At 38.9% G+C, this 15,547-nt stretch overlaps 1 protein-coding gene across 3 annotated transcripts in view; it reads right to left on the bottom strand.

The window, feature by feature from the left end:
* The window catches only part of LOC122069551 (probable sodium/metabolite cotransporter BASS4, chloroplastic), a 57,935-nt gene that overhangs the window by 15,247 nt on the left and 27,141 nt on the right, over window positions 1-15,547 (bottom strand). For 2 of the 3 annotated variants that reach the window (XM_042633604.1, XM_042633603.1), the window contains exons 9-14: window positions 14,797-14,845; window positions 14,321-14,388; window positions 13,462-13,547; window positions 5,027-5,156; window positions 4,568-4,669; window positions 4,371-4,485 (exon numbers count right to left, since the gene is read on the bottom strand). In XM_042633604.1, the coding sequence (XP_042489538.1) occupies window positions 4,411-4,485; window positions 4,568-4,669; window positions 5,027-5,156; window positions 13,462-13,547; window positions 14,321-14,388; window positions 14,797-14,845 (510 nt within the window). In that variant the 3' untranslated portion in view covers window positions 4,371-4,410. The remainder of the gene's footprint in view (window positions 1-4,370; window positions 4,486-4,567; window positions 4,670-5,026; window positions 5,157-13,461; window positions 13,548-14,320; window positions 14,389-14,796; window positions 14,846-15,547) is intronic. The other variant, XM_042633605.1, reaches the window with a different exon arrangement.

Genomic DNA, 15,547 nt, shown 5'->3' on the forward strand with positions numbered 1-15,547 from the left:
GAGGGAGATTCTATTCACAGACACCGGCTCCCCCTACACACGTCACATCCAATACATACTGCTTCTTAGATTCCACTCTCATTACTGTGCAACACATCAATGTGGCTCCATCTTCTACAAAAAAATTATCCCATCATATCATGATGCCTCAACAAGTTGTAGGAGCTACAATGAACAATAAGCTTTTGTCACATGATGACAACAACCACTCTACACCTAGAACTCGTACTGCCATTTACAGAGTCCACTTGGAGGCACTGACAAACATATAATGTGCTCCCCCCCTCCCCCACCAAATGCACCTCAGTGCTTGGGAGGTGTGTGACGTGTGTCCACTACCCATCTCCTTTTTTCCTTCCAAGAGGGCTTCATAACTACTTTCTTCACTTTGCAAGTGTGCTCTTCTTCAACTTCTCCACCAACTGTCATGTCCAGCTAGCTAAGCCTCTGTGCAAGGCTCAAAATATCAGGTTTTGACCTAGTTTCGACCCTTGGGGAGAATGAAATTTCGGTCGAATCTGGGAAATTTCGAGGAAACTAGGGAAATTTTCCCGGTTTGGTGGAAACTTGGGTTTCGACCCCCAAAATGTGTTTTTTTTTTTTTTTGCCAATTTTATGTGTACGTCCTATTTTAGTCATTTCTAACACATTCACATAATTTATTTTTTTTTTTGGGTGAAACACATTCACATAATTAGTTTCATGGAAAAAACACCTAAAATAATACATTTGGTGTTGACCAAAGTTTGCTAATGTACGTTGAGATGTTGATTGAAACTATACTACATAACTATATATAAGTTACTAACTAAAAATGTGAAATACATGATTAAAAGTTTAAAACAAACATAGCATAATGTTACATAATTGTTAGTTATCTCTCAAGTCTCAACAGTCAATTCCAAGTAGAGTGTCCAAGTATATTCAATTAAAAAATAAAAAATAAAATTTGGGGGAAGATGGGATTTAACTTTTTGGTCCAAGCTCCCTTCCTTAGGTAGATTTGCTATGAATGTGTAAGATCCAAGCTTAGAATAAAGATTTGATGGCACAAAGGCAAAATCTTGAGTGTTTTCCCAAGTTTCCCACTTCACTGAGAAGAAATATGGGGAGAGGGTCAAAATTTTGAAATAAGAAGGCTTGGTTTCCCATTCAAGAAAAGGTTTTATGAAGGTTGGTTCAACCTATTGGATCGAACCCAATGGTCCACTCAAAAATTCCCACATTTCGGTCAAAATGTGAGAATTTTGGTCGATACTGGTTGAAGCCAGTGACTTTTAAAAGTCACATGGTAATTGGCATCAAAGTCCTAAGATACCGTGGAAATGTGGAAAATTTTAATGGTATCGGTCAAAAACTTGAACCATGCCTCTATGGTGACTGTCTTGCAGTTTCATCTTCCCCTTTCTAACCTCAACCTTCTTCCTCTGCCTCTGTCCAAGACCAACCTGCTCATGGTAGACTCCTCTATTTCTTTGTCAACTGAAGTTCTACCACTTCTGAAGTCTGCCTATGCCACCAATGAACTGACATCTTCATCTAACCTGTTCTTTTCTCTCCAAATTTTGTTCACCATTGCCTTAGCCTTCTCCTTGGGTGTCTCAGATTTTGTTTGCCTTCTGTTCAATTTTCTCTTTCCATATCCAACACATGGAAAATTAAGACTACTCACTAGATAAAGACTGATGTTTCTTGGTTTGCCTATTCTTCACTTGTCTCTGTAGCTTGCATTGAGCTAAACTCATGCACTCTGACAATGTGTCCATGCTTATGACATTTGAAGCATTCAACGATGTGTCCCATTTGGGGTGATATGGGACTTCTCCTTGTGGAGCTTCTGTTCCTTATACTAAGCTTGCACTCTAAGCTCTTGTGGCCACACCATTACACCTATGGCAATACTAAGAAAGTTAGGATGATTTACTTGGCAATGCCTATGTCAAATGGGTCGTGATCTATGACCACTAGTAGATGCCAACTATCTGAACCTCTGGTGGATAGGACTGCTAGACCTGTCATACTCTCCATTGCTCTCTGCTTGATCTGCCAACTATCTTCCTTCTCTTTGTCTCTGATAAGTAATCTGGGTGAAGGAACCTGCCTCTTATTTCCCCTCCCCCCTGGTTTTTGTTGTATCCCCTCCTGAGTTGTTTGTTTTGCCCCCCTCCCTAGTTTTTTATGTATCCCTTTTTAGCTTTTTGTGTTGCTTCACTCCCCTCTTTAGGGTTTAGTCCCATGTTTTTGTTTGGTCTTGTTTGAGGTTTTAGCTTTGGCTAGCCTGGGTGGCTTATGTTCTGTTTTCTTCTTTGATTTGTAATATATTCTCATTCATCCAAAAAAAAAGTAATATGGATGAAGTCATATTTATTGCTTTCTTGCCTACCCATGCAAACTGACTTTGCCTTGTATGGTTAGTCTTATAGGGCACATTTCATGACTAACAATGTCTCACTAGCTAACGGCAGAGCCTATAGGATATCAGATTGCCTTCAAATGCTTGGTTTTTCTCAATTCTGAAAATTTTATAAATCTTATCATGGTAAAAAAGTGATAAAAACCAAAAGTGCTGTAAAATAATCTTCTCTTTTAATGTCCATAAAATTATTTCCATTCAGACAATTTTAACAGCATTTGCACACTTTAAAATAAGTTTGACCGGAAAATAATTTTGTCATTACAACTTAGATTTAAGTAATTTTAGAATTTTTGTAAAGTTGGTTTTGTACTCTACCAAATACAAAAAATCTTATATAAAAATAAAATCATTTGAACAGTCAAACTTATTAAAGAAAATGAACATTTCTCTAAATGTTGATTTTTTATGACTTAATGTGGCTTAATGTTGAATTTTTATGATATAAGGTATATTTAGCATACTAAATAATGTTAAAAATAAAGGAAAATAAAAAAATAACACTTGGCCGCACCTTGTTGCCTAAGCCCTAAGGCACCTCTCCACCGCCTCGAGAGTCGCCTTGCCACCTTGACAACTACACATAAGCATACTCCTTTTTTTCCCCATTGATCAGAAACAACATAATGTGATTTCCTCAAGCAAAATATATGATTACAACTGAAATAAGTTCAGAACCACCCCCAACCTATACAAGGTATAAAATTATATTATGGAAAAAACCAACAACAACAACAACCAATAACAACCATAACCTTATCCCAACTAAATGGTGTCAACTACATGGATCCGATATGGTTTAGAATAGTAGTAGACATAAGAAAAAGAAGTTTCAAAAGGAATCAAAAGGATGTAAAATGAGGTAAAAGAAGAAGTCACAGCAATAGTCAAAGTGGCATCATAAGAACATTCCCTACATGGGGTCGGCTACACGGGTCCTTGTCCTCCACATAACTCTACCTACGGTCATACTAGAAACAAGCCCTGCCATATTCATATCCTTTCTTACCACTTCATCCATAGTCATTTTAGCCCTACCCCTACTTCTGGGTCCCATCTAAATGAATTTGGTTGCTCTTCCTTACTAGGGCATCCATGGGTTTCCGTTGAACATGACCATATCACCTCAACCGGCTCTCACGGAGCTTTATCCTGGATTGGTGTGCAACCCCCAATTCAAAAAAACCAACCACAAATAAAAACTGGATATGTCAATCATAGAGCATGTAATCCAGCTGGAAGAGAAGCATGTCATATCTATCCTAAAAAAAATTTAGATACCATACTCTTATTTTTAGCCCTTCTCCTTATCCTTTAAGAGCCTTCATATATCAGTCTTCATATGATTCAGATGGTCTTCATGGCATATTTGAGCTTTCCAACCCTTTTGATCATACACACAAACACTAACTACACCAAAATACATTCATTTTAATGAATAGGACTTATTTTTTTAGATTTACTCTATATAAACATACACATGTCCCACTAAGTCATTTGGGTAACCTCCTCTTGATTGCAATCCTATGGATGTATTGTGTATTGATTCCAAACATTCAGGTAGATCCCATGAGCAGCCATCCTTCTGCTTCACAAAATATGGCTCAGCAGCCCAATAAATACATACACAAATCCATGATGACACTTGGAAATTCATGAGTCATTGTTTGAGGCTTACAATAAAGAAACCATGCAGCTCCAATCATCTGAGTAAGTATTTTCTCAAACACATGATCGCCATCTAAGTTCCATAGATAACTCAAAAACCAGACAGGAAAGCAATTCTAAGGAAAATAAAGAGGAAATTAGCAAGGTATAGAACTAAAATATAAGCTTGCGAAATCGAGACGATATCAAAGAATAGATGATAAAACATCACTTGTTTCCTAGCATTCCATGCTCCACATTTGGATCCACAATGATGATAACCACATAAGATGTTGCAAGAAACAAGTACCTGTCCATGGTCTCTTCCTCAAATTATGCTCGTCCATGTGTTATGCTTCCTTGGCATTATAAAATGACTTATCTTTTTGAAGCCAGGAATTTACTAGAAAAGAGTCAATGATGATCTACATTGAAGTTTGGTGCGTAGTGAGGTGACGCATTGTATTGTACATTGAAAAGACAGAAGATAAGCATTGAGATAAGAACCTGGTTGATATGTGCTGCAACACAAGGAAGAACCAGCAAGCCTGATTCACCAAGAGCACCACCGAGCTGCTCCACAACTGCTACCATTACAGGAAGTGTTTTCTACAGAAACACAATTAAGACTCAATTACCACTAAAATAATTATAGACTAGAGGAGTGAAATGTTGCACACGTTGTGGGAAAGAGACCCCAGCATGGAACTTTTGCAAGATTTTAGCAGAAAAATCTCTGAAGTTTTTCCTATATTGTTTTCCAAAAAGTTTCTGTTATTGTATGAAAGTATGTAATATGTGATTACAGTCACCCAGTCAGGACAACTTCTAATATAAGACTCGTAGGAGCAGCAGTTGAATAATCAAACCCACAACCCTGGCTATTTACCAAATATACTGGCATCATATCGTAGATGGTAGTGACTGTCCACATCAGATCGTAGATTTGGCCAAGAACATACTGACCTGGCTTGCAACAATTACAACAGCACGGGCATTCCCTTTCTCTGAAAAAACTGATTCTCTACCACCAGAGACACTCGAAAGGCTCTTTAATAAAAGAGCATTCAAAGCCAATAGGATGAGATGCAGCAGTCTGCAATAGGTGATCATTGCTGTCAGTTGATGGATTCCACAAAGCAGGAAAATGTTTAAACCATGCACCCAAATTGTTACAAAGGGAAGACATATAAATGTTGTGCTGAGGACCATAAAATTCACTGGCCTTTTCAACCTACATGATACACAGCCCATTGAGTCATCATGATGGAATAATCCAGAAGACCCATAGATCAAAATGATAATGACTGCAATCTAGCCATAATTATATAGACTGGATTAGTGTTTAACATTTAATATCTAGAAGAAAGGAAGTGATGCAGATCGTAGACGAAGGAAATGGTCTGGCTCATCGTTAAGCCAATTTTGACCTAAACCAGGCCATGCAATTGGGGTTATTTTGTAGTTCATTAGTTTTTTTATATGGGAGTTTTAGATAGAGTTAGATACGTAGGAGGGTCTTTAATTAGTTTCCTCTTTGAGATAAGTTTTTAATTTCCTAGTTGAGTAGGTTTATATTATTAGTTTGGAGTTTTATTATATATGTAATCCCAACATTGGAGTAGAGCAGAATAGAGATTGTTTAAATGAAGATTACCTGTTGGTGGTGTGCCACTCTGTGTAATTGAGTTCCTTCTTCTTCTTCTTCTTCTCATGTTTCTCTCTTCCTCTTCCTTGCTCTGTTTTTTTCTTAATTCCATTATCATCTTTTCCTTCCTTCCTTACCTCTTCCTTTTAGTCTCTTAACCTACACTCATGTTAGTGAGAAACCCTAGGTTTTAGCGAAATGGGTTAGGTTTTCCTCTTTCTTAGCTTCCCGCCGCTATGCTTGGTTTTTCTTCCGCCGTTGTACAATTTCCCTTCCGCCTCTGTGCATGTTTTCTTTCCGCCTTTTGTGCGTGGTCTTTTTTCAGCCTCAGTGTGTGGTTCTCCTCCCTCTTTGTGCTACGCCGATCAGCACCCTTCCATATTGGTTGTTGCCATGACCTGTGGTCTAGTCAGCAAAGGTGACGAAACTGTCGATGACGACGACGATGACGATGTTGCTGCTCGTGAACAGATCTGGGTTGCAAGACAATCACCCACCCACCTTGATACCCGAATCTGATGCCTTTTCATTGAGTTCCCATCCACGCGTATCTTTGCCGAGTATCTTAGGTTCCTAATTAAACAATTAATATTTTAGGTTAGTTTTAGTATTCATTATCCAAGGACAACCCAACTTCCTAAACTCCTATTGAATTCCCTTACCAGAATCCAAACCAACTGTTAGACAGAGGCACTGATTCCTGACCAGCATTTCTCCCAACAACTTACCTACTAAACCAACTTGGCTCCATAACACCTATGTAGGTCACTAACATGATCTGCACAATCTCGGGTTTCCTATTTTTCTAAATAGACCAGGCCACATAGTACAGAGGTCATCAGACACCCACAGGAGGCAACCTGTGGGTTATCATAGACCTCAGCTGATTGGGCTGATTCCCAATGCAGTCTTCTTCCTCATTGTACTATTTTCTGCAAAGGGGTATAGTCTTACACACCCTATGTACATTCACTGACTATGGCAAAGTCCTCTAAGCCAATTTAGTGACAGGTTTAGGCTTTGGAATCCATACCAGAGTCATCTTTACAGAGCCAAGTTTTACTAAGTACGTATCTGTAGGCCCCACCCTTGTACAGGGTGCACCCAGACCCAACCAACAGCCATATAGGGCTCTAAACCTCTAATTGGCAGGTATGGCTAGGCCCAACCAGCTGGCCGATCGAGCCTACCGGAGCCCATTTTCTGTAGAATCCAATTCTGCCACTACTACTGCTGTACATTGTAAGCCTAGAAATTGATTCCCTTTATAGCCTAATTGGTCTACCCTTGTATGGAGAGTCTTATATGCTTATGTGGGCAGCATACTGACCCACCTCTAGTAGTAAATTAGCTAATTTGGGTATCTACACATTTCAATCTCAGAAATTCCAGGATTTAGATGGGAATTTAGGTGTTTTAGCACAATTGAATCAATTCCCCCTCTTAAACACCAAATTAGAACTGTAATGATCAGGTTATAGTCACCAAAGTCCCATGTTATCTCCAATTGAGCTCCATACTTGATTTTTCTGAAAATAATTTCTGATCAACAGCTTCAAAAATCCAATTTTAATCCAATTTTAATTCTGATTTTGTTCTACTGTAGAATTCAAGCTACAATCAGCCTCATTCCCTCATCAATTTGCAGGAATTGACCCTGATTACTGAAAGCCCTTTGTTCTAGGTTATAGAGATGGTTTCAAGCCAATTGGGTCTCAGAACCTTGTTAAATTTTGAAGATTCTTCTACTGGGAAGGTGATTAGAGCACAGGAATCTAATTACAGACCTTATTGGACTGAAATCCCTAATCCTAATGATGAATTCAGATGAATCAATTTAAATTCTGCAATTGTACATGGCAGAATTTCATACCTGTTAGCTGAACTGTTCAATAACAGCCCTAGGTGCAGAAGCCCTCTTCCTTTCTTTCTTGTTCCCTTTTCTCCTTCTCCTTTCTTCTTCTCTTTTCTTTCTTCTTTTCTTTTCTGCTAACAGTAACCGTATGGCACAAATGGGGCATTAGGGATGATAGAAAATATTTATAGGCCAGCCCAAATGAGACCTTAGGGGTGTTTGGCTGGACCCTATAACTTGATTTAAATTAATCTAAAACTTTAACATCTCATAACCCCATGTAGGCCCCACTGCCCACTAAGGTAAATGGTGGGTTAAAATCCTCAAATAGACCCCTACATATGGTGGGAGAACAAGGAGCAATGCTACAAAGAAGTGGGCCACACAAAGAAAACCTAATTTTTCAGTATTCTGGTTACCTCGTTTTTGGCCTTCCAGCAGACTAATCCTTTGTCTTCATTACCGGACATGTGTGGGGCCATTCCCACAGATTTTGACTATTTTACCCCTCCTACTTGACTATTAAATCTTCCAATTTCTCCCTTCTACTGCTGTACATGTGTGATCCATAAGATAATAGCCTATTTCCCCTGTGCCCGTTAGGTCCTGACACTGGGGAACAGCTGCTTCAAAATTCAGGGTGTTACAATGGCGCCATTCCTGACTATCTCAAGGTCAAAAGATGGCCAACAACTGAGTGTTCCCTATACCGCACATGCCTTTCCGTTGGGACTTTTGTTGATGACATACAACTTGGTGTGGTGTCGAGCCTTTTTTACGGTGGGTGGTGCCAACTTTGGAGCTGATGGTTTTCTTCTTACCGTCGTCGTCAGAGTTGTTGTCAAACCTGGTGAATGGGGACCAACCATGATGTTGGCCACCATGGTTGGAAAGTATAGGGCTTTGTTTGGTTTTGTTGGAAATGCTCCGTCCCTCGTTGGTAGTTGGTCATTCATCAGGCCACATGCATACTATGACACTCCGTGTCTGGCATGCGTTGGGCCACATGTATACTGTGATACTCTGTCTGGCATGTGCCGCTCTTAAGCCCATTACAACTCTACCTCTCTCTACCGTGAAAGAGAAATTTACACTTGTTAATGAAAGTTGTGTTTACAACTGTATGTCTAGGGAAGTTATTGGTTTCGCCCATCCCCAATCTTGGAAGGCCCCATTAATGACATGTACAACGGGTTTGCCATATTCCACTCCTTGGTTTCTTGTTCTATGCACTGAAACCTTGTGTAACTCATGTCTTCTGTTACACAATATTGTCGGACCCTAACAATCAGTTTGATCTCTCCTACCTTTCCTTTCTTTCTCATACCTTGGGGTTACCATCCCTACTCTAGGGAAAACTAGACCATTGGATCTCCCCCCCACCCCCCCCCCCCAAAAAAAAGAATAGGTAAATAAAAAATAAGCCCTATTGTGAGAACACTACCAGTTTCAGGTCTGGTTCGCTGGTTTCCGCCAAACCCAATTGCAGAGAATGAAAAGACTGTCATTTACTTGATTTTGGTCCTATTTCTGGTTCCTAGTAAGAGCATTCTAGTAGTAAAAGGAAGCTTCTTCTGAATTTTCACTTTGATCAGACTTCATATGAAGGAATTCTAACATCCGAAACAGACCCAAGTTGTCCGCTAGTTGCCCTAGCTGAAAGGTAGGGGACAACCCACTATGATACTGCAAGCCCAACGTTCACTTCTTTACCATATTGCACCTCCCCTCTTTATCCATATTTGTCCTTCATTCAAAGTCTTCCCCTGATCTAAAAATATAATTCTTTGAGTTCTTTATTCTATTTATCGACCAAGTGACCCCTTGAAATTTTTGGTCAATTACTATATTGCCATCACCTCCCTATAATTGGAAGCAATCCCAAACGGGGTTCTCAAACCCAAGATTGCACCAATTTGGTATCAGAGCCGAACCTGGCCATGCATACATACGTTTTCAAGACCAGCATTTGTTTGCCTGATAGAAAAAAAAAAAAAATGTCATTTTACTCATAGATGATGGGTGGAGTGACAATTTCATCTCCCGGTCTATAATGGAGATGATATCAAAGACCCAAGAAATTGTCGTTGAATCGAAAGATGATGTTTTCTTTGAATTTTCAATTTCTCTTTATTTTGATGGTGCTTCTTCTGAGGTGTTTGATTCTTTAAAACACATCATCAAAGATGGTACAATGATTGAAGGCTCAACAAGGTGTTCTTGATCCTGAAGCAAATCTATGTTAAATCCCCCTCACCTACAAGGCTACAACACAATTTTGTTTTGAAAGGATAGCAACGTGACAACTAAAATCTAGTCGAAGTGAAACCCACAATGCAGCCTCAGGATGAGTTGAAAGAAGACGATTGTGCAATCCCTCAGCCCAATGAAGCAAAAAAAAGCAAGGAATTATGAAGGACTCCCTAAACAACATTCACATCTAATAGTGTTCGTGAAGATGAGAAGATGGAATTTGTGACTCTGCCACAGTTTTTCAAAGAAAAAGCTCTGCGACTTCAAGACTACATTCCTAATGTTCGTAAGCTGCTAAAGTTTTATCATAAACTAAAGCAAGATGTACATCATGTAAATCTCATACATCAACTCTACAAAACTCAAGGTTGAATTTTTTTTTAAGCCGGGGAGAGTTGATGCAGAATGTAGATGAAGGAAACTATCTGGTTCATCAAAGAGCAACCCAGTGCATGAGGCCCCCACTACTGCAGGGTCTGGCAGGGGCAAACTGTGTGGTTCATCATTGAGCCAAATTTTGACAAATCTAGGCCATGCAATTGGGATTATTTTGTAATTATTAATTACTTGTTTTCATATGGGAGTTTTAGATAGATTTAGATATATAGAAGAGTCTATATTTAGTTTCCTGTTTGAGGTAAGTCTTTAGTTTGAGTTTGGTAGAATAGAAATTGTTTGAATGAAGATTACCTGTTAGTGGTGTGCCGCTGTGTGTCTTCTTCTCTTGTTTCTCTGTTCCCCTTCCTTTCTCTGTTTCTGTTTTTTATTCCATTATCATGTTTTCCTTCCTCAACTTTTCCTTGAAGTCTCTGAACCTACCCTTACATTACCATGTTCCAGCAATACTGTTGGACCTTAGCAATCAGTTCGATCTCTCCCACCTCTTCTCCTTTCTTCCTCATACCTTGATGTTAACATCTCTACTCTAGGGCAACCTAGACCCTTCGATGTAGATCCCCACTTTGGGCTGAGGTATCACAAGAAGAAAGCCCAGCCCAAATAGGGCTATCGGTTTCCACGTAAGTCCACTTAAGTGGTTAATTTATTAGTTATTAATAAAGGCCCATTGGGCCCATTGATTTACTCACTTAAGTGGTTAATTTAATTAGTCAATAATAAAGGCCCATGGGGCCCATTGATTTATGTAATAAGGCCCATTAGTGGCTAGTAGTTAGTGACTAATTAGTTTCCTAAGTTAGACTAGGTTTCTGATGTTAGTCCTAGTTGGAGTACAACTCCTAGTTCTAATGTGACTGCTGATAGCATAGTTTCTGCCCTCTATTGTACTCAGAAATTCAGATTTGAATAAACAAATATCGCAGTCAATTGCTTCTAAACAGCCGAGATAGCTGTGGGTGAGATGCCCGGACCGAGATAGCCACTCCCACCCACAATCCTCTTGTCTGTACTCTCAATTTTCTAATATTAATTTCTGTTTTCTGGCTACTGTTACTGTGAGAATCGACCAGCTAGAATACCCCATTCTTGAAACCAATCAATCCCCATACCTGCTACATCTGAGTTCTGATTTACAGGTCCTTTTCAGGGTCTGTTCTTAGCAGTCCAAGGATCACTCGATCGTCATCACAGTACTGCCCAAGCAGTCCAACCTCGATTCTTGAAGAATCTCCTGTTTTCTCTCTCCAAGGGCTGAAATCAAGAAACTCCAGAACTTTCACATCAGCCGACAGAATCAGTTCATCTTTGGAGGTTTTATCCTTCATACCAGGGCCTACCATTGACCAGAATTTGAGCTCCAGAGATCCAGCCACAAGCATACCTTTTTCCCCGAGCCGCAGGTCCTTTTCTCCCTCCTAGGATGTGAGTCTCTGGTTGGGTGTCACTACTGTTTGTCCTTTATTCTTTGGGGGTTATTTCTGGTTATTGTTCTCTTGTTCTCCTGGTTCTATTTCTGATTATTGCCAACCTAGCTAGTGAGTCTTATTTGTCTTGTTTGAGGTGTAATACACTGGGGGTAGTTACTTTGTAATCTATTACCCTTGGCTCTCACCCCCCAAATAAAGCCCTATTGTGAGAAACACTAACAGTTTCAGTTTTGGTTAGCTGGTTTCTGCAAACCCAATTGCAGTGAATGAAAAAGCTAGTAATTTATCTGATTTTGGTCCTATCGCTGGTTCCTTGTAAGAGTGCAGGTAGTAAGGAAGCTTCTTCTGAATTTTCACTTTGATTCGCCTTCATATGAAGGAGTTCTAACATATGAATCAGAACCAGGTTCTCCGCTGGTTCCCCTGTCAAAAGTTAGAGGACAACCCACGTATGATATAAGGCCCTCTTTGGTATCATTTTTCTTTTTTGCTTTTTACCTATTTAACAAAAATCATTAATGAAAACCATTTTTTATCAAAAAAATAAAAATAGTTTCGTAACTACTTGACAAAAATGGTTTTTTTTGTAAGAAATAGTTTGGTATCTCCATCTGCAAAATGATTTTTTGAAGAAATGGGTGAAGAGATGTCCCCTTCACCCATCTTTTTTTATCTCCCTTTCTCCACTTTGGACTGAAAAAGAGGGGGCAAAGGGCTTGGATTTCTAAGCAGAAAGCAAATGACTACTTTACCCTTCCACATTGGGTCTTTAAGCACGTGCTCATTAAAGTTCAGCGCAAAAATAACTTAAAATCAATTTTGGCCAAAACACAAAAATGACTCATGATCTCTTTTTGGTTTTTGTGTTTTATCATTTTTTTTTAAATAGAAACAAGCTCCATAAATGATATCAAATGCAACCAAACCCGTTTTTGTGAACAAAAATAAAAAATAAAATGCTACCAAAGAGGGCCTAAACTACAACCACCTTACTCCTTTCCCATATTATTCCTCCCTCCTCCTTTTATCCATATCTGTCCATTCCAACTCTGCCTTTGATCTATAAATATAAATCTCATGTTGTGTCCTTTGTTCTATTTATCTACCAAAGTGACCCCTTAAATTTTCTGGTTGGTTACCAGATTGCAATTACCTCCTTATAATTGGGCTATATTTCTTTGGATGGGCCCATAGCTGAGTATAGACCTTCTTAAGGTTGTTTTGGGGGCTTCCTTATAGTGGAAGGCTGTTATGAAGATATTGCGATATTTGAAGAAGACACCATGCCAGGGCTTTTATACAAGGTGCATAATCATCTCAGAATTGAAGGATTTGCTAATGCAGACTGGGCCGGGTCCCCTAGTGATCGAAGATCCACCTTGAGGTATTATTTGTTTGTGGATGAGACTCCCAAAAGGGGTTCTCAAACCCAGGATTTCACCAAGAATGCCAACAGAAAAAAGGAGGAAAAGAAAAAGACCACCAATGCAATCGACTGACTTCTATGTTTTCTTTTCTAAATCACAGCCCATTCAGATGGTGTTCAGCAATCAAACCCTTGTGGATTGATGCACAGGCAGCTGATTGGAGGAAAATCTACAAGCAGACTTCACCCCACAAAAAGGTCCATACTTTTCATAACAGGTCATATGTGGACCTCTAAAAAAAATACAAGCTATAAAGTACTTTTATCCATGCCCAAAAATACATGAGCAAATTCAAGTCGGTATTCAGAATTTCAGATTGATTTGCAAAGATCCACAACAGAAGATAAAACCTAAAAAGTAGTTTAAGGGTAAAAGACGAAGAGAGAACGTACGATCCCAGCCCAATGGCTACAAAAAATACAGCTGGCTTAACCATTAAAAGCAATGGCCTTGATCTGCTCACTTGCATCCATGGAACCTGGTACACATAATATTGAAACTTGAAATGATTACTCAAGGGAAAACAGTTCACACAGTAATATAGTATCCTCATGAGAAAGCTTCTAGCTACCAGCTATTGGTATACAAATACAAATTTAAGGCCAAGTGATGTGAAAGTTGAAGACTGGAGCAATGGGGAAGGCCAAGAATGTGCATTGTAGTGAGAGAAAATGTAAGGGCTTTGGTTTAGTGGAAGCATGTGGCCCTAAGAAAGAGTGGACTGCCAGAATACATTTCTTTCCCTAGAGTAGACCGCCACAGATTCACTAGTCGGGATAAGGCTTTGTCAAGTTGAGTTGATTTTCAAATGTATAAGCAGGATTTACAACAAAAACAAAACAGGCGATGGACTGACTGGTAATGGTATTTACAGAGCCATAAATTTCAGCATGTCAAAATGATGAAGCATTTTATGCACAGAGCACTCAGTGGTGTTCTGTTGTATTTCCTCAGAAGCCAGACACACATCTGAATTTTTCTTCTTGTTATGTCACAAAATAAGGATCCAAGTTTCCTATCTTCACAGAACCCTCCCCAGTATGTCATACTCATGTAATTGCATGACCTTAATATGTTACTGAAAAACGGTAGTTAAAAAAAAAAAAGTTGCTCCTAAGACAAGTATGACTTGTTTCTTGCAAGAAAAAAGAATTAAATTGCTAATATTATTCTGTTCAATACTTCTAAATGTGAAGAATTAACTGAAGACCCCAGTCATAATAGGAAGAACACAACAGATTCAAGTCTTACAAGGCTGAGGAAAATAGCACTCATCATGGAGAAAAGTTTACGGTTCTGATCAACATATTCTGCCACACCTACAAAGCAGATCATCAGGTTCAGTAACAGGAATCAGACGCATCCACATGTTTCAAAGGAATTTAAATTTAACCTCTTTAGCTAACCCTACAGCATCCTAAGTACAATGTTGAATTATTAATTTCATGCAATGTAAGGGCATATGAAGTAGCCAAAGCAACTTTTAGATGTGATTATCAATATAACACAAAAACTATGAACATGGGCGCACATCATGCATGATGCTTCAATATTATTGGAGATACAAGTTTCAGAAACAGATGGCCATGTCCATCAACTTCGACAATACTTTTTACAGGGACTTGTATTAAAGCATACATATGAATTGGAGGATGCAACACGCTTCATTTGTCCATTTGTCAGGTAAAAAATCTGTCAAAGGGAAATGGAATTAGGATAACACTAACCATAGAAGATATCTCGAGCGACCTGCATATCAAAAGCATGTATAAGCCCCTAAAGTATTTAACGAAAAATCCATAAGACATTTATGCAATATAGAAAAACAATGGGAAATTGCCATGTTTATATGCTTCTGTGGTACAGCTGTACAGGCATATAAAAATTTTCGGGGGACTCATTGAGGTCTCAAGGAGAAGGATAGAAGATGTATTAACCCTCTTAAAATTATAATTATAGTGATGGTTTCAGGATGGTGCTCAAGTTGTATGAGTAAAACAAAACCAGAAGAAAGAAAGGGACGGCATGACACCATAAAAAAGCCGAGTTGCTAAACATTTGGATCAGCTGGTCAGCAAGTGAATCAATTTTCCTAATTTCAAAGCAATGCTTTGGGGCTTGGCGGTGTGGCTGGCTATGTGATTATCTCTGGCTTAGCAGGTCATTTCCATGGATAAACCTTTTTTTGGCCAGGAAATGTTCTATGAGATCAACTATAACAGATTAGATGGATTGTTGAATGTTTGAAGATGGAAATTTTAGTTGGACAAATTGGAAGGATTTAACAGAATGCAAGGGTGATAATATGGGCGGCATAGTTGTCAAGGCAACAAGGCGCTGGCTTAGGCGTTTGGATAGGCGCCTGCTTCGGCATGCAGTATATGTAATAATATAGTGATGACAATTTTATATAATTATGCATATATACAACATAGAAATATCAATGTAATATGATATAATTATGCTCTTTTTTTTTGG

This window comes from Macadamia integrifolia, unplaced genomic scaffold (genome assembly GCF_013358625.1).
Source record: "Macadamia integrifolia cultivar HAES 741 unplaced genomic scaffold, SCU_Mint_v3 scaffold641, whole genome shotgun sequence".
NCBI lineage: Eukaryota > Viridiplantae > Streptophyta > Magnoliopsida > Proteales > Proteaceae > Macadamia > Macadamia integrifolia.